The sequence below is a fragment of the Rhinolophus hipposideros genome, assembly GCF_964194185.1.
Source record: "Rhinolophus hipposideros genome assembly, chromosome: 22".
NCBI classification, from domain to species: Eukaryota; Metazoa; Chordata; class Mammalia; order Chiroptera; family Rhinolophidae; genus Rhinolophus; species Rhinolophus hipposideros.
This window is the reverse complement of record NC_138068.1, coordinates 40205-61430: the sequence shown is the minus strand read 5'-3', so window position 1 is coordinate 61430 and position 21226 is coordinate 40205. Positions and strand designations below refer to the sequence as shown.

The 21226-nt window shown below is 56.1% G+C and overlaps 1 protein-coding gene across 3 annotated transcripts in view; it reads left to right on the top strand.

Moving 5' to 3' along the window:
- The window catches only part of MYT1 (myelin transcription factor 1), a 56684-nt gene extending 39900 nt beyond the window's left edge, over positions 1-16784 (top strand). For all 3 annotated transcript variants that reach the window (XM_081034559.1, XM_081034557.1, XM_081034558.1), the window contains exons 14-23: positions 828-982; positions 2409-2471; positions 2583-2651; positions 6247-6309; positions 6614-6697; positions 10373-10594; positions 11623-11714; positions 12315-12418; positions 14293-14436; positions 15007-16784. In XM_081034559.1, the coding sequence (XP_080890685.1) occupies positions 828-982; positions 2409-2471; positions 2583-2651; positions 6247-6309; positions 6614-6697; positions 10373-10594; positions 11623-11714; positions 12315-12418; positions 14293-14436; positions 15007-15135 (1125 nt within the window). In that variant the 3' untranslated portion in view covers positions 15136-16784. The remainder of the gene's footprint in view (positions 1-827; positions 983-2408; positions 2472-2582; positions 2652-6246; positions 6310-6613; positions 6698-10372; positions 10595-11622; positions 11715-12314; positions 12419-14292; positions 14437-15006) is intronic.
- Positions 16785-21226: the final 4442 nt, after the last annotated feature.

The window sequence follows — 21226 nt, the reverse complement described above, 5'->3', positions numbered from 1 at the left end:
GAAGTAGAGCAGCGTCTGCCAGTGCGTCAGGAAAATGAGTTCTTACCCTTGTTCTGGGCTGTGGGCTCCCTTCCGTCCTTTGATCCCCAGACGTCCTGATGGACTGCCATTATCTCCAGTTTCAAAGTGGCACTTGGGCCCCAAGAGGTTGAACAACCTGCCTGGGGTCTGAACTGTGACCCTCCCAAACTGCCTGTTAGGGACCAGCCCAGGACATCGACCTTCCTGACTCTTGTAGACCCCCCGCCCCCCAGCTCAGTAGCAGGGGCTGTCCTTGTTCTTCCCTGCGTCCACAGCACCCTGCACTCGGGCGGTGATTGAACCCCTTCAAACCCATCTTTCAAGTTCAAAGAGCTTATTTTGTGCCTGCTGTGGCCAAGGCACCACGCTGGGTGGGGACGTGCGGCCAGGTCCCAGGTCACTGGGATTAATTGCTTTGTACGTTCTTCCTGTCTTGTGCCATTTCGTCATCATAGCTTTTCGACAAACACTTTTTAGTGCCCGCTGTCTGCTAAGCGCCCTACCCAGAGCGGCACTGTGTGGCATGCTTGTGTTTGGAAGGTGGCCCAGCGGCTGTTGGGTGGAGGTGACCACGTGCCCGAGGCCCCCTGCGTTCCCAGGGCAGCTCTAGTGAGGTGGGGGCCCTGCAGCCCCTCGGTGTGCTGTCTTCTGTGTCTGGGGCACTAAATCCTCCTCTCTCGTCCAGAAGACAGGAGACTGCAGACACACTTCTGTGGACACTGTCCTGAAGGGTCCCTCGCCCTCAGCCCCGGGTCGGGCGCCCGGCCCACCAGCGGTTAAAACATCTCCCTGCTGGTTTTTTGCAGTCAGAGCCAGCAGCCCATTCTTTTGCTTCTTCTGAAGCAGATGACCAGGAAGTGTTGGAGGAGAATTTTGAGGAGCGGAAGTACCCCGGGGAGGTTACCCTGAGCAACTTTAAGCTGAAGTTTCTCTCCAAGGACATAAAGAAGGAGCTGCTCACGTGAGTCCCTACCTGGGCCGACAGGCCTGCTCGGAGAAGCGCCACAGTGTTCCTGGAGCGAGTCCTGGGCCAGGCCTGTGAAGACTGGGTCTGCTCAGTGTGGGGCCTGCCCCTGCCCCGGCCCAGCTCTGACCATCGTCCTGGTCTGACCGCCGTGGTGGGCAGAGGTTGCGTGTCCTTTATGGGAACACTTCTGAGCCAGGCAATGGGGGTCAGGTCCTGTCATCTGTGCACTGCACTGGACTCTAACATCACCCTCTAAAGTGATTAAGAACGAGGAAGGACCCACAGAGCAGAAAGAGGGCTGCAGGGCGCTGACCCTCTCCAGCCACAGCTGTCTGCCCAGGCTCTCAGCATCCGGGCCAGGTGTGCACGCTGCCTCAGGACTCGGGCCCTCGGTTCTGGCAGCCTGGCGGCCCCTTTGAGCCAGTCCTCATAGGGTTCAAGCAAACGTTATTGGAGAACAGGGAGCTGCTGGTAGATGTGAGCTATCCCAAAGCCTTCTGGTGAACCCCCATTGAGAACCACCTCTGTGAGACGCTGTACCTGGCACCTGCAGCACAGGTGATCCAGCCCTCACCTGTGATCAGCGTTTGTTCCTGAGGTTCCCTTTTTCCTTGTCCTGAACCCCACTAGCTTTGTCCCACTCTGTACATCCTACCTGTCCATGGGCACACACACGTGCACACGCAACATGTGTACATGGGCATCCTAGAGTCCATGGGCATGCACACGTGTACACACAACACATGTGTACATGGGCATCCTAGAGTCCATGGGCACACACACGTGTACATACACATGTGTACACAGGCATCCTAGAGTCCATGGGCACACACACGTGCACACACAACATGTGTACACGGCATCCTAGAGTCCATGGGCATGCACACGTGTACACACAACATGTGTACACAGGCATCCTAGACTCCATGGGCACGCACACGTGTACACACAACACATGTGCTTCCAGAGCACCCTACATGTCCATAGGCATGCACAGGTGCGCACACACGTGTGCACAGGTATCCTACATGTCCATGGACACACATGTGTGCACAGACATCTTACATGTCCACAAGCATGTACACGTGCACACACAGCACGGGTGCACAGGTATCCTGCATGTCAATGGACACACGTGCACATACAACACCTGTACACAGAGGCATCCTAACTCGAGGTTGAGCTTTAATTTCGTTCCTTTTTCCTTCTTGAGTTAAGTTGTACGGGAGAAACTTGCAGTCCAAGAGGCAATGGCTGTGCTCTGTGGACTGAGTGTGGAGGAGTAGCCTCTGGCTCATGGGGGAGCCAGGAGCAGGTGCCAGGAGCAGGTGCCAGCACCCTCCCTGAGTAGGCTCGGCTGGGGACAGGCCCGGCAGGTGTGCGTTGCTCTCTGTTCTGACGCTCTTTTTCCTTTGTCCAGCTGTCCCACCCCCGGCTGTGACGGCAGTGGCCACATCACCGGGAACTATGCCTCCCACCGCAGGTTCGTCCCCCTCTTGGGTCCGGCCTGGCCGGGGAGCTGCGTGGTGGGTCTTCCTCTTCTTCTCTGCTCCCCTCTTTGGCTTACCCCGGTGTCCCATCTCTTCTCTTTCAGCCTCTCTGGTTGCCCTCTTGCTGACAAGAGCCTCAGAAACCTCATGGCTGCCCATTCTGCTGACCTCAAGTATGTCTGCCCTCCTGGCCTCCCATCTCTTGGGTGGCTCCCTTGCTCTGCTCTCTCCCTCCATGAGGCTCCAGCCAAAATCGGCTATCTCCGGGCTCCAGCCCCAGGCCCCAGCGGGGCCAGGGAGGAGCCGGTTCTGCTTGGCTGGGGCCGCTGCTGTTTGTGTCTCCCTGCTCTGAGTGCTGCCATCGCCTGTCCCCTCTGGCTGGAGGCTGCTCTAGGCTCTCGTGCTGCCCTCTGCCCTGCCCGCCTTTCTGAGGGCCACGGGCCAGGGGAGAGGGAGCAGGACCTGCCTCTGGCTGCTGATGGCCCAGCCCACCCTCTGTCTCTGGCGACCCCTTGGGCTGCCTGGGCCTGCTCTCCTCACCACACTTGAGGTTTGGGAGAGGCCCAGCATTGGCCCTGCCGTATAAGTCTTGCTGCAGCTCTTACTGAATGAGCTGAATGCTGATGAGGAAAGACAAAACCCTGTGCCCTGCCTTCTCCTGCACCCTTCCAGCTGCTTGTGCCTTGGCCCTGGAGCCTGCCCGCCTGCCTCTCCTCCAAGCTCAGCCCCTTGCTTTGCTGAGCCCTCCTCTTTCTGCTTCTGCTCCTCCCTGCCCCTAGCGCATGGCAGGGCAGGTGCTATGGGCACCAGCTTGCCTGCTTGGCAGCCCTGCTCGAATGACATGCAAGCACCCAGAGGTTTCCCAGGTATCAGTGTCCTCTTGGGGCTGGAGTTGGTGACTGTCGTTGCCTTTGGTTCTCACGCCTTCTGTTGAGCTGTGACTTGCAGTGCTGGCCCTGGGCTCCCAGGCTAGGAAGGCGGTCCCACTGTTGCCCCTCAGGTCACCCCCTGTATAGGGGGGATCCCTCCCTGCCTCAGGCCTCTGTTTTGGGAGTCCCTGAATTCAGAACATGCTCAGTCCATTCTGGGTCCAGACAGGAGCCAGGGCCCTGGTGCCTGTAAGACGAGGAGCAGTTTTTCTGAAGGCTTCCAGGGAGCCAAGCTGATTCAGAAACAGGGAAAGTGGCTCTGGGGGCACGTCTGGTCCCAGCAGCCAGGAGAAGAGTATCTGTCCCTCATTAGCTATGGGCCTTCCGTTCCTGTAGACAGGTCGGGATTCATCACCAGAATGGTCCTACCGGGAGTCAGCTTTTCCAGAAGCGTTTCTTGAGGCTCCACATATCATGGCCCAGTCCATTTTACTCGTTCATTCATGGCGTCCAGCCCCAGAAATCCAGCGGGACACTCAGTCCTGTTGGGACCTTATTGTTCAACCTCCCCTCCCTCTTTCCTTCCTCTTTTCTCTTCCCTTCATTCTCGTGCTCCTTCCTCCTCTTTGCTTCCCAATTCTACTTGCCTTTCTTCCTGTGGATTTCCAGTTTGAAGCCTGGATGATTTCAGAGCCCTAGATGTGACCACATGTGCACAGGGGTCCTTCCTTCTTGCAGAGCAATGCTGAGGGCTGCCGGATGGAAAATGTGGGCTTGTTCGGGGTCCAGAAACGTGGCTGTTGGGGAGGGTTAGCAGACTAAAAGCCTGTGAGGGACTTAACTGAAAACACATTTAGAAATGGCAACAGAAAGTCTTCCTTGTGTGAAAACCAGTCACTCATCAGCCTCAGCAAAGTGGCCGAGGTGTCCCCAACTCCTTCTGACGCTCTTCTTTCCCTGGGGGTCTCCCAGGGGAGCCGCTGCTTGCCCCTCAGGCTGCAGCGTGGGCATGGCTGGGCACCACCTCTGCCTGGTCTACCCACACTCCCCTCTCCCTCCTCCCGTCCAGTGGCCATCTGGCATGGGCTGCTGCTGACCAGGCTGTGGCAGCGTTGGGTGAAGGTGGCCCGTCCCCAGGGGCAGACACGTATCCTCCATCTTGCAAACGAGCCCTCTGGTCTCCCTATCACACCTGGGAGCAGCCACAGTCTCGTATGATGTGTTTTCTGTGTTTTAATTAAATCTCACGGGCATTTGCTCCTCCCTTTCTTGTATAAGTATGGTCAGAGGCTGTGACACGGCCACTCAGCCCACTCTGTGTGGGGACTTGGGGTGCAGCCACACACCCTGCAAGGGTGTGACAGGGGCCTCTGTCTGCACAGGGTGGGGGCTGGGTGGGGCTCAGAGGCGGCTCCGAGCTGCAGTGTGCTCTGCAGCTGAGCAGAATCAGAGCCCCACGTGGTCTCTGAGCAGCTGCCACCCCAGGAAGGAAAAGCCCCGCCCTCACTCATCTGGGGGACCCGGGGGTGCTTGGCAGCGGAGGACCCTGGGACCCTGGGAGCAGCACTTGGGCAGCACCCATCCAGGTGGAGGTGGGGGGTGGTTCCCATTCAAATGCAAAACCTCCTGCCCCAGACGTGTGTAGGTGAAAATGTGACACTCATGAGTGGGGCAGGAGCCATGGAAACCTCAGTGGGTTGAGGTTCCCCAAAACCCGGCCAGAGGGTGATTGACCGGTTCGTCAGCTGACAGGCCAGGGAGGTGTTTGATCTGTGGCCCACGGGGTGGTGATGAGAGGACTGCAAGACAGCTCCGGCGGCCAGAGAACGCTGGGGGGCAGAGCAGGCCCCTAGGCGTTGAGCCCCCCACGTTGCCATGCAGACACGGGGGTTCTCGGATGGGGACCAGGCAGTGCCAGCCTGCAGGGGTCTGGGAGGTGGTCCGGGCGCTGTGCTGCTTCTGTCCTGCCCCAGACGCCACACGTGAAGGAGGGCACAACACAGGGATCTGAGCACCTCTGCCACCTGGCAGGCAGAGTCCGGTGTCGTGTTCCAGCTGGGCTTGTCCCCTTGACCCTCTTGGGGCCACTTTGGGAACGGCCTTGGCTCACATGGTTCTGTCTGTGCAGATGAACCGGAAAGAGCGGATAGGTACTCTGTGAAGGGCGAGCTTTGTACATGCAAGCAGCACGGTGCTGCCCGGTCCCCACGCTCAGAGCTGCGCCCTCACGAGGGGCACGGCGTGGAGTGGCAGGAGGAGGAGGCCTCCTGTGGCCCCATCTGCAGAGCCGGGCACACCTCCCACAATGACACCAGCAGGAACACACCGTGTTTTCTCTGGACTCTCATGAGACAATTTAAGGAAACTCACTCGTATATTGAAGTGGAATTTTTACCTTCTATGTGATACAATTTTCAAACAATGGGTGTTTGAAGTTGGGGTTTTGTGTGTTGTGGCTCCTCTCTACCTCCCGCTGCCCCTGGAAGCCTCCAGCCATGCCAAGGTGGCCGTCATGGGTGCTCAATAAACGTGTTCACAGGCTCACAATGGTGACCATGCTCCCTGGGATACGCCCTCTCCCTCCCAGAGTTGGCGCGAAGGGGGACCCAGTCCCAAGTGTTAGGTGGCCTCCCGGGGCACTGTTTAAGGTTAAGGGCCATGTGTGTTCTGGAACCTTCCAGTCCCACCTGGAACCCTGCAGTGGGGCTGTGCTCTCTGCGTGGCCTTCCTGGGCCCCCTGGGGCCTGGCTGGCAAAGTCCTGCAGCTGGACGGGACAGCCGAAGACAGGCCCGGCCGGCACTGTGTCTGTCAGACCTCAGTGGGGAGGGCGGGAGGGCAGGCGCTTCTTCTGTGGCCACATGTCCTTAGGGCTGGTCCCAGCTCTGCTGTCCTCCGCAGGTGCCCCACGCCCGGCTGTGACGGCTCTGGCCACATAACGGGGAACTATGCTTCGCACCGGAGGTGAGCCTGCCATGCCCGGGGTGCTTGGGTGCCTTCTCAGGTGGAGCTGTGAGCTCCAGATAAGACATCAAGGTTGCTGGCATCCCTTGAGTCTGGTTGTTGGGTGTCCCAGAGCTCTGCAGGCACAGCTGGGGCTCACGGGGACGCGTTCTGTCTGTGGCCCCACTGCCCAGCAGAGGCTGCACTGGTGGAAGGCTCCTTGGCGCTCAGTGCTGGGGAGCCCAGACTTGGGAGACGGGGGGGCAGGTGGTGTGAGGAGCTGTGTTCTGGGCTACAGTTGTTTGTTTTCCTCTTCCACAACTAGCTTGTCAGGCTGTCCTCGTGCCAAGAAAAGTGGAGCCAAGGTGACACCCACGAAGGATGAGAAGGAGGACCCCGAGCTCATGAAGTAAGTCAGGCCGAGCGGGCCCCCTGTCACTTTGCAAAACTGGGGATTCCTGTGATTTACAATGTACAAAACTTCCTTCCAGACTTCCTTTCCATTAATACAGCTGACCGATGACAGTCCCCGTCTTTACAGGAGCTCTCCTACCAGGCACGTGGATGCCTGGAAGGCACGGGCCATGCATGTGGGGAGCACACACAGGCCCTGGGCCCTGTCTGGCCCTCTCAGTCAGGTGCTCGAAGGGCTGGGAGGGCAAAGCACCTTGCAGCCCATGTTCGTGGGGGCCACCTTGGCATGGGCTTAGGCATGGGCAGCCCCACAGGACTCTCGTGGGCACTGCTGTCTGCATGACTTCGGTCAGGTGCGGGGTTGAGGAGCAGAGTGTGTTCAGAGATGGCCCGGCTGTGAATCGCGTATTGGCACACTCACACGCCTTCGCCGGGAGCTGGTGTGGCGTGAGAGAGCCCGAGTTTCACCCTGACCTGGGACCTCAGCCCTGCTGTAGGGAGGACAGAGAATATCCTGGGCCTTAAGTAATTGAAGTCCCAAACCTCTACTGGCCTTCTCACTGGGGGCACCTGATGTGTCACTATGGGCGTGTGGATGCACTCTGAGCATGTGCCCCACTCAGTGGGGGCTGCTATCCTGCATCGCAAGCTTATCCTTCCAGATGGAACCTGTCCCCTGAAGCCCCCTCCCTTGCAGGTGGGGGCAAAGCCACAGGTGCAAGCAGGGTGACCCACCATCCAGTTTTCCTAGGACTTTCGGAGCTGACACGGGGCAAAACTGGCAATGGGTCCTCCTGGCAGGTGAGGACTGTCTGGACAGTTCTGGCCTCCTCGTGGCCGGGTGCCTGTGGCTGGCGTGGTGGGGGCAGGCGCGTCAGGTTGAGGGGGAGAAGGTGTACCCTGACCTGTGGGCCAACAACGGCAGACTCCGCTGCCGAGGGGAGCGGCCTAGCCCAGGATCTGGTTGCTCCGTGGAGCTCACACCAGCTGTGCCTATACACCTGCCTGGCACAGAAGAGGGCCTCACTGGGCAGCACCACATCCTTCCAAGGGGTGGTCCCTTGCGCTGTTTGGTGTAGCAGGCTGCAGATTGTTTGTTCGTTTACATTTTACAGCAACACTGTAACGAGTGCTGAGTTAAGAATGCAAATACATTGTTGCCCATCTGGTGAGGGCTGCTTACTAAACTCTAGGGTAGAGGAGAGTATTTTCTTCCTGAGAGTCCAGGAGACAGCCTGTGAGCATGGAAATGCGATGCCGTGATGGATTTAGCAAGGGTCCTGCTGGTAAGGACGTCATGAGTGAATTGTGCTGCTTCTGCAAATAATTAAAATCAAGGTCAGCATTTTTCAAGGTAAAAATGGTTTTCCTCCTTCTAATGTGCTGTCAACTTTGCTTCTAATAAAACAAGATTTTTGCAGCTAGGTGGAGATGTGACTTTAAGAAACAGCTCAGCATTTATAGGACACACACGTTCCTAGTGGAGCTGTGGCGAGGGGGGACTGCAACTCAGCCTCTGGATTGCAGGCTCTGCTTTGGTCACCAACTGTAAGCTTATCTGTAACTTACCAGTGTCTTCGCACAAGTGCCAACTGATGGCAGCAGAAACCACAGGTGCCAAGGTCCTGTTGCAGGCGTGATGGGATTTCGTCAGCACGCACAGCTGTGACTCTGGACGAGCTGGTGAAAGAGGACATCCCATGTCTGGCATCTTGTGTCTGCACTGTGGAGATTAAGTCCCAGCACGTTGTGCTAAATCCCTTTGGCCACAACCAACTAAGTGGCCATCAAAGTCTGTGGAGGTTCCAGCTTGGATGTTGGGAGCTGAAGGCCCATCCCCTCTAGGGAGGCCCCCACTGTCCTCGACCATGCTGCCTCTGAGAAGAGATGCTCCTCTGACCCTGGGGTCCTGGGGCACGGCGCTCTTGCACCCCAGCACAGGCTTGCCAGGGGAGCACAGAAGCCACCCAACTTGGCACCCTGCACATGTGCTGATGTGAGGTCTCCCAACAGTCCAAAAGTCTGGACACTGGGTGTGGGTGGAAGGAGAAGCAGTGCTGCTGTCGACATGTCTGAACCTCGCTTGTGTGTCGCTGGGAGACTCAGCGGGCCCTCCTGATGGGCATGCTTAGGGTTTTGCAGAGAAAGTGGGAAATCAGAGCTTAGACTCACGTGCTCAGCCGCAAAGCGCTGCCTCTCATTTGGCCTGTTGATCTTGTGCTGCAGCCTTACGAGCATGGAGCCCATGAAGTCCCCCGGGAGCCCACAGCCAGGAGGTGTCGGGTTTGGTGGCGGAGTACGGTGGAACCTCCCCAGCCCTGCAGGGGCCCCGGGCAGTGTCTCCACACTGGACTCTGTGCTGAGATGACCTTGGACTGGCTCAGTGGATATCCCACACATCTGAGGCCCACGTGGGTGGGACGAATAAGAAAGAAATGAGAGCCAGCAGGGGGGGACACGTAAGCATGGGTCCTGGCGAGGTGGCCAGGAAAGTGTCCACAGTGGCCACCTCTCATACGAATACAGGGTCTGGGGCGGCCTTGCTACTGGGCAGCACAGCCCGTCCCTAACCCCGCTGCCGCAGCAGGAGTCCCTGGGATGGCCCTGCCCTCCAAGGGCTCCCGGCATCTTACTTCTGTACCCAGGAGCCTCTCTCTACTCTGGGCATTGTGTCGCCTCTTGGGGTCCCGTGTGTTTGCCGGGTGTGCACGTAGAACGTGGGTGACAAACAGCTAAATGAGTCTCATTTGTTGGGGGGAGAGGACGGAGGACTTGTCCCCTGTCATGGGTTGGTTCCGGGTGAGCCTGACACGTCGGGGAGCTCAGAGGGCACCGCTGGGAGGTCCGGGTCCAGGTCCCTCCCCACAGCCATGAGGGGGATGCCCAGAGCTCTGCACTGGCATTTCCTGTGACCGCACAGATGCTGATGGAAGCATGAGGGGCAGGGACTCTGAACCTCTCTGCCACTTCCCTGTCCCCGGGGAATTTGTTATTTCCAGAGGGGACCCTCTCCCTCCCCTCGAACAGCCTGAGCAAAGGGGAATGCTGCCCCAGGCCCCTGGCACAGGAGTCACTGTGGGGGTCTAAGTCCCCTCTCTCCCACCTGAGCTCTGTGGCCTCGCGTTCTTCCTTCCAGACCACACATTTCAGACGTGGCAGAGCTGGGACATCTGCGGGCATCATGCCATGACCAGCCTCATTCTGGGATGCTGTAGGGTGACAGGGTCCCCACTGTCCCGAGCTGCCTGGCTCATAGTGCACTCCTGACCTGTGACTCCCAGGCCCCCAGACCCCAGGCTTGTGCAGGCTCAGCTGACAGCTTAATTCCACATTGCTGGAGTGACACAGGACGCTGGCAGCAAGGTCTAGGTGTGGACCCAGAGGTCCCTACGAGCCAGCCCCAGGGCCCCGGGGGGCCATGCTGGGGTATGCTGTGGACCAGGGAGAGAAGGCAGCTGCTGAGCCTCCATCTGTGCAGGGGGCATGAGGCCAAAGCTTGCGAGGGAGTGTGGTGCCTGCCAGCCTCAGCTCCCAGAGGCTTCAGGGCCCGCTCCGGCATTGGCAGTCTATGTGGGAGCCCCCAGCTGATCTCAGCGCCTGGCTGGGGAAGGTCTCTGGGCCTTTCCTCCCACCCCCAGCACCTTCTCTCACCTCTGACCTCTTTGCCCAGGTGCCCAGTTCCAGGCTGTGTGGGTCTCGGCCACATCAGTGGCAAATATGCCTCTCACAGAAGTGCGTCTGGCTGCCCGCTGGCCGCCCGGAGGCAGAAAGAGGGTTCTGTCAATGGCTCCTCATTCTCCTGGAAGTCGCTGAAGAACGAGGGGCCCACCTGCCCCACTCCGGGCTGCGATGGTTCTGGCCATGCCAACGGCAGCTTCCTTACCCACCGCAGGTAACGGCCCCTGCCCACCACGCCCTCTCTGTGCCTCCAGTGGAGAACCCAGGGGGGGCCGGACTAGGGCTCAGGTGTGACATGGTGCTTCTTGAGGGAAAAGCGAGGTCTGATTGGTCGCCGACTGCAGAAGGCTACTGGAAACCTGTTGGGACCAGATGCTGTTGTTGGTGACGTGTCACCCAATGTGTCTATTGTCATAAGCCTCCCTGCGCCATCCACTGCAGTCCCCTGACAAGAGGGTGCCCTGTGCCCAGCGCAGGCATTCTTATAACAGGCTGCCAGCTTCTCGTGGAAAGCTTTTTCTGTCAAACCTCATGCCCTGGCCTCCCACAGGGCTTCTTCTTTGAAGTTTGGGGCCAGGCCTCTGTGTGTTTTGCAAGGGACCTGGTGACAAGACTTTCCCTGTCTGGGCCGTGGGCCTGCACAGCACCGACTGGCTCTCACCTGCCCAGGGCGGGGGCCTTGCCTTGCCAGCCCTCCTCCTTTCTGTGCTAGGCATCCAAGGTGATGGCTGACATGCAGGGGCCACCACCGGGTCCTGTCAGAAACCATCTTTTTCTTCTTTTTGCCCTCGTCTCTCCTCCTATAAGATTAATTAACTGATTGGCTCCACAAGCCTTTACTGAGAGTCCACCGAGCACTGGCTCTGGGAACGGAGCATAAAACGAGCATGACAACTGGCCCTCCTCCAGCAGATGTGGGCAGGGTGGGTGGGGGACAGACTGCAAGCCAGCAAAGAAGTAGAGTGTCCAGTATGACAAGGGGTGGTGGGCGCTGTGGGAAAACAGCAGTGGGAGGGTGAGGACGGCTCCCCAAGAAGGAGGTAGGAGCTTGCCCCAAGACGTGTGGGAGACAAGCCTTCAGGGCAATGGCCTGGGCTGCTGGATGAGGAGTGAGGAGCCGGGGACTGGCCCCAGGGTCAGAGGGCAAAGGGAAATGAGCTAGAAAGTTCCATCCAGGATCCTACCAGGCTGCCAGACGGTGAGCACTTGGCTCTCACTGTGGTGTGTGACCTTTGCTTCCAGCTTGTCTGGCTGTCCCAGAGCGACCTTTGCTGGAAAGAAGGGAAAACTCTCAGGGGACGAGGTTCTCAGCACAAAGTTTAAGACGAGTGATGGTAAGGACACTCCTCCTGCTGTCTCTGCTTGGGACCCTCACAGCCTGGGGGAGTGAGCATTCCCTGTGGCTCGGGCCTCAGGAGACACACCGGCCCTGGAGCGAGTTGTGGTGGACACACGCCTTGGCCCGATCCCATGGGTCTCCCGACCTCGGCTCTGACCCTATGGTGGCCCCACTTCTGGGCTCCCGGCCCTTTGTGGCGGTCCCTCCCTGGCCCGGGCACTGGTGAGTGCTCTCAGGGTTTGTGGCGCTGTGAACTCACTCAGTCACAGTGAAGCACGATGCTGAGGAAACTCGGCACCCTCTGAAGAGACTTCCATTTTTATCTCAGCAATTAATACGTGCCAAGGAGATTTATCCTTTGCCACCAATGACCCAGGGCTAGGAGGCAAACCGCAGACACGGCTTGTCGACTCCAAGACCACTTCCCCAGCATGAAATGTGGGCTTAGAGCCACCCACCTAGGGGAGCTGGGAAACTGGGCCCGGGGCCTCTGCTGGGAGGGGCCCCTAGTTCCATCTGGAACCTCGGCCTCCGCTCACCCCACCTGCGGGCCGGGGCTGGAGGGAGTGTGCCACCGGGCTTCTCCCTGGGGCAGTGCTGGAAAACGATGAGGAGATCAAGCAGCTCAACCAGGACATTCGGGACCTGAACGAGTCCAACTCGGAGATGGAGGCCGCCATGGTGCAGCTGCAGTCCCAGGTGGGTGGAGCCGCTGGGTCCGCCTGAGGAAGTCCTCTGCCCGTGGCCCTTGGCCTCCTCCTGTGGGGTGGGAGCAGGGTCTGCTGTGCGCTCTGCCATCTGGGTGGGTAGCTGTGCCAGCGCTCGCGCCTGGTGCTGATGGCTGTCAGCACGAGTGGTCCCGGGGTGCCTCTCGTCCTGGCAGTGGGAGCCGTGGCTCTGGGCGGGTTCTAAGAGCCTGGCTACAGCCGGCTTCCATGCTTTCACTGCTACATGCCGGCGAAGTGACCTGGCCAACCTCTTAATCAGTGTGTCCTCCCAGTAGAATGGACAAGCAGTCGTAACCAACTCCATGTGCTTGTTGTAAGAATGCGCTTCTAGGAGGAAAGTGACTAGCACCGATGTCTCAGCCAGGAGGAGCCGCTCTTACTGAGTGATGGGCTCACAATGCACTCTGAGTGGATGTGTCATGTCTCTGCTTCCCAAAGGGAACACCTGTAGTCAGAACAAAGTTGTAAAGGTCTTTGGAAAAGAAGACCCTGGCCCACTCTCAGCTGCTGAGTGGGGGCCAGGCCTGAGCTGGGCGCACACACAGTCATGTCCTTACGGCTGTAGGGACAAGGAGACAAGAGGTGACCAGGCCCTGCAGTATTTGAAGGCAGAGAGGACCATGGGAAGGTGGTGGGGCTTCTGTCCAATGGCTGCATTGTGATGTGTTATGCTACGCTTCTGCCAGCTAAGGGGCTGTAATGCCGGCCCCGCTCCTCAGAAACCTGTGTGAGAACAGCCTCAGCCCGTGGAGCTCGGGAGGGCTGTGCTGTGCAGTGTCCCCCAGGTTTCCAGGCAGTAGAAGCAGAGAGGGAGTGTCCAGCTGCCTCAGCGCCGAGACACCTGGCTGTGTGCCTGCCGCCCTCTGTCCCCTGACCCTGCCCTTCTCAAAGCCCAAGGGCCCTCCCACAGTCAGACTGTGGGCCAGCACCTTGGATGGTTCGGTATTTGCCAACGCCCACTGTTTATAGACAGGTTACTCACCAGCATTCTTTTGCATGGACCCCTTTCCCCTTGAGGGAGCTTTGTGTCATGGAAGGCTGAAAGGCTCAGGACAGATCCCCAAACCCATACTCAACACTTTTACAGCCAAAGGCTTGTCACCAGGTGACAGAAGCGTGATGTTCGCCAGACACAGATCCCAGAGCAAAGCACGCTACCTGGTCCACAGCCTCCTAAAAGGCAGCTGCCCATTCCACACAGGGCACAGCTGCCTGTGTGGCAGGCACTGAACTGCGTCCGCCCAGGCTCCTTGCAGCCCTAGTCCAGCTGGGAGCCGCCCTCCAGGCATGTCTTCTCCAATCCAGGTGGCAGGGCAGGCTGCCACCCTTCCTGCACTGGCTGTGGACCTCGGTTCAGGGTTATTGACCCTGGTGGCCTGGGCCACCCAGAGTAGGCAGGACTGCCTCGGCCATCAGCCTTGTCACCATCCTGTGGGATCCCACTGTGGGACCCTGAGAGCCCCCTTGGGAGAGGCGTTTGGGCTTCTCACTGGGACTCTTGCTTGCGGGTCTGGAGCAGGTGTGTCTGTGCTGGGAACTCCAGGGCAGGGCTGGACAGCTACCCTCGGCTGTGTTAGACACCCCGTTGGTCTTTCTGGGATGACCCAGAGGCAGCCGGACACCCCACAAGGTATTCCCATTAGAGACGCGGAATATGGAGCATGGCTGCTGGGGGAGCCAGGACTTGAGCTTGGAGTTTGGGCTCCTCCCCAGACCTGTAGGAGCCCCTGACTCAGTCACCGTGTCCCCGCCTCCTCACTTGCTCTGAGACGTGGGATGGGGCACAGTGTGCATGCCCACTGTGCCAGGGAGGACATGGGCTGGATCTCCCGTCTGTCCGTGCAGATCTCGTCCATGGAGAGGAGCCTGAAGACCATCGAGGATGAGAACAGGCTCATCGAGGAGCAGAACGAAGCCCTATTTCTGGAGCTGTCGGGCCTGAGCCAGGCCCTGATCCAGAGTCTTGCCAATATCCGCCTTCCACACATGGTAGGCGGCCAAGGACGGGCTCGGTGGGCGGGAGGGGGGTTAGTCCTTGTGCTCACTGGGCACAACTGAGACCGTGTGCTGCTTCGGCCCAAGTGCTGCCCCTGGACCTGTGGGGTGGTCTCAGGTGGCATGGGGGGTGCAGGTGGCATCGGGGGTGCAGGTGGCCTGGGGGGTGCAGGTGGCCAGGGGGCTGCAGGTGGCCTGGGGGCTGCAGGTGGCATCGGGGGTGCAGGTGGCATCGGGGGTGCAGGTGGCTAGGGGGGGTGCAGGTGGCATGGGGGGTACAGGTGGCCTGGGGGGTGCAGGTGGCATTGGGGGTGCAGGTGGCCAGGGGGCTGCAGGTGGCCTGGGGGCTGCAGGTGGCATCGGGGGTGCAGGTGGCCTGGGGGGGTGCAGGTGGCATGGGGAGTACAGGTGGCCTGGGGGGTGCAGGTCACACGGGAGGTATAGGCTGTGTGGGGGGTGCAGGGGGCCTGGGGGTACGTCTGCTGTTTCCCATTATGGCCCCTTATCTCTGGGAACATGGGGCCACAGACTGGTCAGGGCTGGCTAAGCCACTTCTCACCCCAGGAGCCCATCTGCGAGCAGAACTTCGACGCCTATGTGAGCACCCTCACCGACATGTGCTGCAAGCAGGACCCCGGAGACAAGGACCTCCTGGACAGCATCAAGCAGGCCGTGCGGGGCATCCAGGTCTAGGCCTGGCCTCGCGGCTTGGGGGTGCCCCGAGCACCCCTCTTGGCTCCAGCATTTACCTCCCTCGCCCTGCCTTCCCGGTGGAGAGTCCCCGCTCACAGTAACAGGCTGGCAGCCTGGGGTGGCCTTGGGCGCCTGCAACCCAGTATGTTCCTCTGTGCTTGCCAGGCTGGGGGCCTTGGCCTCCCGTGTGCGTGTGGGCTGCCAAGATACACAAATTGACTTATTTTTGTTTCCTGGAAATAACCCGAAGAGCAGCTCGAAGTCTCCAGGGGAAGCTGATGGACAAGGTCTCAGGGAAGTTTTGGAGTTTGCAGCCACAGTATTCCTGTCTGTCGGGCTGGGGCTGCGCTGGGCCACAGCCTAGCATCTGCTCAGCCAGGCCAACGCGGCACTGTGTTTTCTGTTTTGCTTCAATTCAGTTTTGTGTGAAGACGGAAAAAGGTGCTGTTCCAGGGGTATTAGGAATGGGCCTGCAGCCCAGTGTCAGCTCCAGGGGTTGCAGCTGGGACGCCCCTGAAAGTCAGCGTTGCCTGCGCATTGAAGCCCCGGCGTCTGGGCAGTGGGACCTCCGAGCCTGCAGACACGTGAGGCCTGGGATCAGGCCCCTCCTGGGGCCGTGGCCTTTAGACCCAGGTCTGGTCCATGCTAGGGCCTCTAGCTCTTTGTGTGCCCACCCAGGCTCGTGACCCTCACTGCCGAATTACTGGGTCACAGCTGAGCCTGCCTGAGGCGAGGAGAGCACCAGCGAGGTCGGGGGCACATTCCTCATAGGAGACCACCAAGGTTTCACTTCTTTTTAGATCTAGTCAAGATGAGAAAAAAGGTACATTTTAATTCGATGTGTTAAAAACACTACATTCCTACATGTAAATAGAGTCAAAATTGATTGTGACTGCAATTCCAAGTTAGTATTTAAAAGTAGAGAAATTGCTCTTCCTGGAAGAAAGTAGTTAGTTTAATTATTCTGTAAATTATTTAATTTTGTCAAGATGTAAGTATTTATATTCACAACCTCTTACGTTAATGTTTGCTATTTATTTGACATTTTTATTTATTAATTTTATACTATTTCAACTAGACCCCACACCAGGACACCATGAGAAAGAAATGAAATGTAAGCAAAACTATGTGACTATGAGACAGGCCACACAGAAAACTCTTGCTGTAACTTCCAGTTATAATTTTGATGCAACCAAGTTATTTTTTATATATTTTGTTATTTATTCTTTTAATACTGGAATTTTTAAAAAAGTATTTTGTAACAGGAATTTTGATAATGTGGGGACATTCTCCCCTTGGTCCGATGGAAAGGACGGTTCCTGGTTCCCTTGTCTTTATCCCTGTGGCCCCTTGTTTCAGGCACGGAGAACAGCCGGCAGCATTGTGGCCGTGACTTCTGTATGTGTAGCGCAGTGGTGTGTGCCCGGGTGGTTCTCGTGTCGCGTTGTGTGCTGATCGCAATGGCTCAGTCTTGTCACTGGGGGAGTGCTGGCCGTGCAGCACCGAGCCTTCACCGCTCAGCGGGTCCGTCCCCTGGCAGCTCTGATACTGTGACCCTCCTTCCTCAGGAAATGCGTTGAACCCACAGCACAGCGCTTCTCGGTGTGTTTGCAGGGAGATTTCCTAATAAAAGTCCACTCTGACTGTGACGGAGCCGTGTGTTGTGGGGCCGCCGTCTCTGTCCCCAAGAGAGCTAACAGGCGCCGAGCCGCAGTCCTGGGCAGTAGGTGGGGGTACACTTCCCTCTCAGGCCTGGCCCTGACTCCACACGAGGAACCCACGTCTTTTCCCTGAATATGACACTCGTAGCAGTCACAGCCAGGTACCTGTTTGCACCACTGAGGTCCTGAGCAACTAGCCTCTTGGTATGTTGTTTGCTCAGGGTACAAGGAGCTTGTGCGTTCACCGCAGTGGGAACCAGGCTGTTCTGAAACATGTGGATGGACACCCCCGTCCTCCCCGCAGCTCGGGGTTCCTGGGAGGGTGCCCCAGAGGCCTTGGTGTGAGGGACCCCGATGTGGCTGGTTGGCTCCAGGCCCCAAGGCCCCACTGCCACAGCGCTCTGCCTCAAGTGCCATCTCCACCACCCGAATCAGGGAGGTGCCCTGGGTCAGCTTTCAGCAGTGTCATGGCGCCCCTAGGTGGCCAGTGGCACAGGGGAGGGGCTGCTCCCTGCATGTTAGAGTCCAGGGTCAGGACTGGGGACCTTCAAAGATTGTTCCAGCACCAAAGCCCTTTAAATGGAACGTGTCATGGGATCTTCACCCTGGTCTGGCAAGGTTCAGGGTCAGAACTCTGGCCTTGGGCAGATGCCCAGCGCCTTTGAGCATGCCCAGGTGTACCCTTCCTATCAAAGGGTCCCTAGTGGCCCCTCGCCAGCCAAAATGCAGAGCCTTGGAGACCCCAAGGTGACATTCAGCCAAGCATGGGATGTGTGCTTTATAGGATGGGGGAATCTGTAGGGATGGGGGTGGATCCAGAAAGTGTGTCTGGACGGGGCTGCCACCAGATCTGAGGGAGGCACATGGATGCGAGTTACGGGTGCTGGTCGAGGTCCCCCTCATAGGGGCTCCTGGTTTCTGACACAGAGGCTCAGGTGGCAGAGTTCTGGGCTCCTGGCCCTTCTCACATCTGTGGACCTTCCGCAGGTCACTTCCAGCCTGGGTGCCTCAGTGTCCTTCTCCAAAAAGGGTCCACAGCACATGCTTCTCTTAAGGTGAGAAGATGGACCTCTGCCTCTATAGGACCTCTCGTCTCTCAGGGTAAGGTTTACTGGCATTTCACATTCCCTCTCAAATCATTCGCTCAGTTCTTCCGCGATCTCAGCTGCACTCTGGGGACCACACAGCTTCTCTGCTGCCTGGCTCTGCCCCCAGCTCAGCGGGGCTGCAGCAACAGCCCAGAGCAGGAAGGGCTGCAAGAGAGCAGCTCCTCAGGAGCACCACCGGCCAGGCCACCCCCAGGCAAAGTTTCTAAGGAGGACCAGCATATTCTGGATTTGCTTTTCCTTAAGGAAACAGTCCTCTCTGAAGCCTTCTGGGGCTTCAGATGTCTCTTTTTGTTCCCCCTCACATATTGGGCTTCAGAGCCCCCTTCTACTCCCTCTTGCCTAGACCGTATGCCTTCCCTACAAGGTTTAAGTATATATCCTGTCTTTAAACATCTTTAGAAGGCACTATTACATTAGTTGTGCCATCAATTTTTTGTGATGCCCAGAATCGGGGTACACACCCCACTACCTTAAGGCACCTCATTATCGACCACAGCCTTTATTGACCTGTGGGCCAGCGCCAAACATTCAGGCGGGACAGGGTGGGTGCCCACCCGGAGGCCCGAGCCGGGCTGCCCAGGTAAGCACGACTAATCCTGGCACACTGCGTCTTCCCACTCGCCCCTGGAATCCGTCGTGAGATGTCCGTGGCCCACACGTCTGAGGGACGCCCCAGAGCAGGTTGTGGGAGATGAATTGCGAAGGGACGCCTTTCTCTTCTTCCTCCCTTTCAGATGGGCAATCAGCCCTCACGCGCCTACACCCCCTGAACTGCATGTTAAACATTGGGACAAATTTGACACTCAGACTTTGAAGAAGTGACACCTGGTAATCTTTTGTTCAGGAGTTTGGCCTAAATACACGATAGAAGATGGGGAGACTTGGCCTTCTGAGTGACGTATTAATTACAATACTATCATACAGCTAGGCTTGTTTTACGGACAGGAGGGTAAATGGTCAGTAGTTCCTATGTTCAGGCTTTTTTTTTTTTTACCCTGAGAGACAACCCAGACCTCTGCCAAAGGTGTAAATTGGATCCAACTCTTTTGGCCATGGTTTCTTGTTTCCCTCCTCCTAAGAGGAATCCTCCTGGGGAGACTCTCCCTAAGGAAACCTCTCCTAAAGAGACTCCTCCAAAAAAATCTCCAGCAGGATCCACCTCTCCTGAGGAGGACCCTTCAACATACACCCATCTCCTAATCCACCTATAAACAGGAATGCCTGACACTGAGGTAACTGAAGGAAAAAAGTGGCACTTTTAAAAACCAAACGGCTAATTCTTAAGCCAGATCCCACCCCCCTTACTCTGCTGCTCTAACTCTTAAGTCCCACAGGGGCCATCCACAGTGAGATTCATTATAAGGGAAATCGCCTTCAGATTGGAGTCCCAGAGTACTAAAGTCATGTTATCTCTGTTACAGAATTTGTCAAGTAAATAGCATAGGTTAAATATCTAGGTGTTAATTATTAGGTACATCATAAATTCATCTATTTCTGATTTCTTGTCACAGGAATGTTGAGAAGGAAATTAAGATCTGTTAATAAATGTATCTTATATTTTATTACAAAAGCCTATGCTTCTAAAGGTTGCCAAATATATTCCTGGATTTGCCAGTGGAAGTGCTAATTGTTTGCTTCTGGTTGTCAGTATATATGTCACCAGAATAATTTTCAGTGTTTTATATTTTCTCAATCAGGTCCTTGGTTACTCAAAAATCCAATCCAAAAAATAAGTTTTGCTAATAGTTAAGTAAACTTTTATATTGTAGAACTGCTAAAGTTCACGTTCTTTTCTCGGTATCAGCGATAGGCCAATACAAGGAAACTTAGCCTGATGCTTTCCCCTAACGGCAAGGAACTCTAATGGTTCTGACCCACTGTTACATCCCTGAGGAAGAGGCTCAGATCCTAGAGAAGGCCAGGAATTTGTTCAAATGTCTTTAACAACCAAGACAGAAAAACGTGGAATAAAAGAACAGTGAGACCAGAGCATAAGACCAGAGACAGGCAGACTTTTGACCAGTTATAGACAACCCAGGGCTGAAGCCACCTCAGGACACCCCAAATGTCACAGAGAGAAAGCGCCAGATAAAAGAGCCTACTCTGGACATACAAGCCCAAATCATTGGATTCCTAATCCTCCAAAACAGCCGTGCCCCCTGTACAGACTAAAGGGCACTACAGGATAGAGTACCCCTTGTTCTGAAGGGAGCAAGGACCAACTCCCCAAAAATGGCTGTCATCACTGTTGGGCCTGAAGTTCCCAGTGGCTCCCAAGCTGTTCTCATCACGGGGTAAAACTGCGGGTGACCATGACATGGCAGGTAAACCTATTAATTTCCTAATTGATATAGAAGCCATTTTATTTTGTTTCAACTGCTCACTCTGGACGTTTTTCCTTTGAAAACTGCTTTGGTTGTAAAGATATAGATAGCACCCAGATTTGGGCTCATTTTGCTCAGCCTGTTTCTTGTCATTGGTCTACACCTTAAAGAAAGCATAAAATAAGCAAAATTAAACTTAAGAAAGACTCTTGAACTATTTAAGTAAGAAACTAGACAGCATAGCACGTGGCGGACCAGCTTACCTCCAGGCCATAGCTACAACTGCCACCCTAGTTCCCAAAGCCACCAAGCTCCCAATGGGACAAGACAACCCTTTTCGTTTTTGCACCACACTATGTTCAAGGGCTTTTAAATGCTAATAAGAGTCACAGGCTCACTGATAGCTGCCTCCTGCAGCATCAGGCCCTTTTAAAAGGTCTTGTAATCCAAATACAGACCTGCTCCACTCTTCTAGAGACAGGAAAAATTAACTGCCAGTAAGTTTTAATACAAACCTGTACTGCCAGAATATATTTACAAAAAATACTCGTAGACAACCCAGATTGGACGTTCCTCACTGATGAGAGCTCTTTTATAAAAAATAACATACAAAAGGCTAACTAGTCAAATAGCTTACTCAATGACAAAAACCCTAAACGCCACCTCACAGGCTATTCATGCCATGAAACAAGAGTTAGGACAGGTCAGAAAAACAGTTCTAAAACAGAACTGCCATAGATTATCTACTTTTCAAACACAACCAAGGATATAAAAAGTTTAAAGTGTTATGCTGTTTCAGTCTTTCTGATAAATTAGTTAATTAAAGATTTCCAATGTTAAAGTAAAAACAAGATTCCTCAGTCTAGATTTTTCCCTTCCTTACTTACTAGCTTCCTAGTGTAACAGTACTTAAGGAAACTTTTCTCATTTCTCTTTTATTCATTATTATAGATATTACCTCATGCTGTTGCCTACCATGCGTCTCAGTTTACAGGTT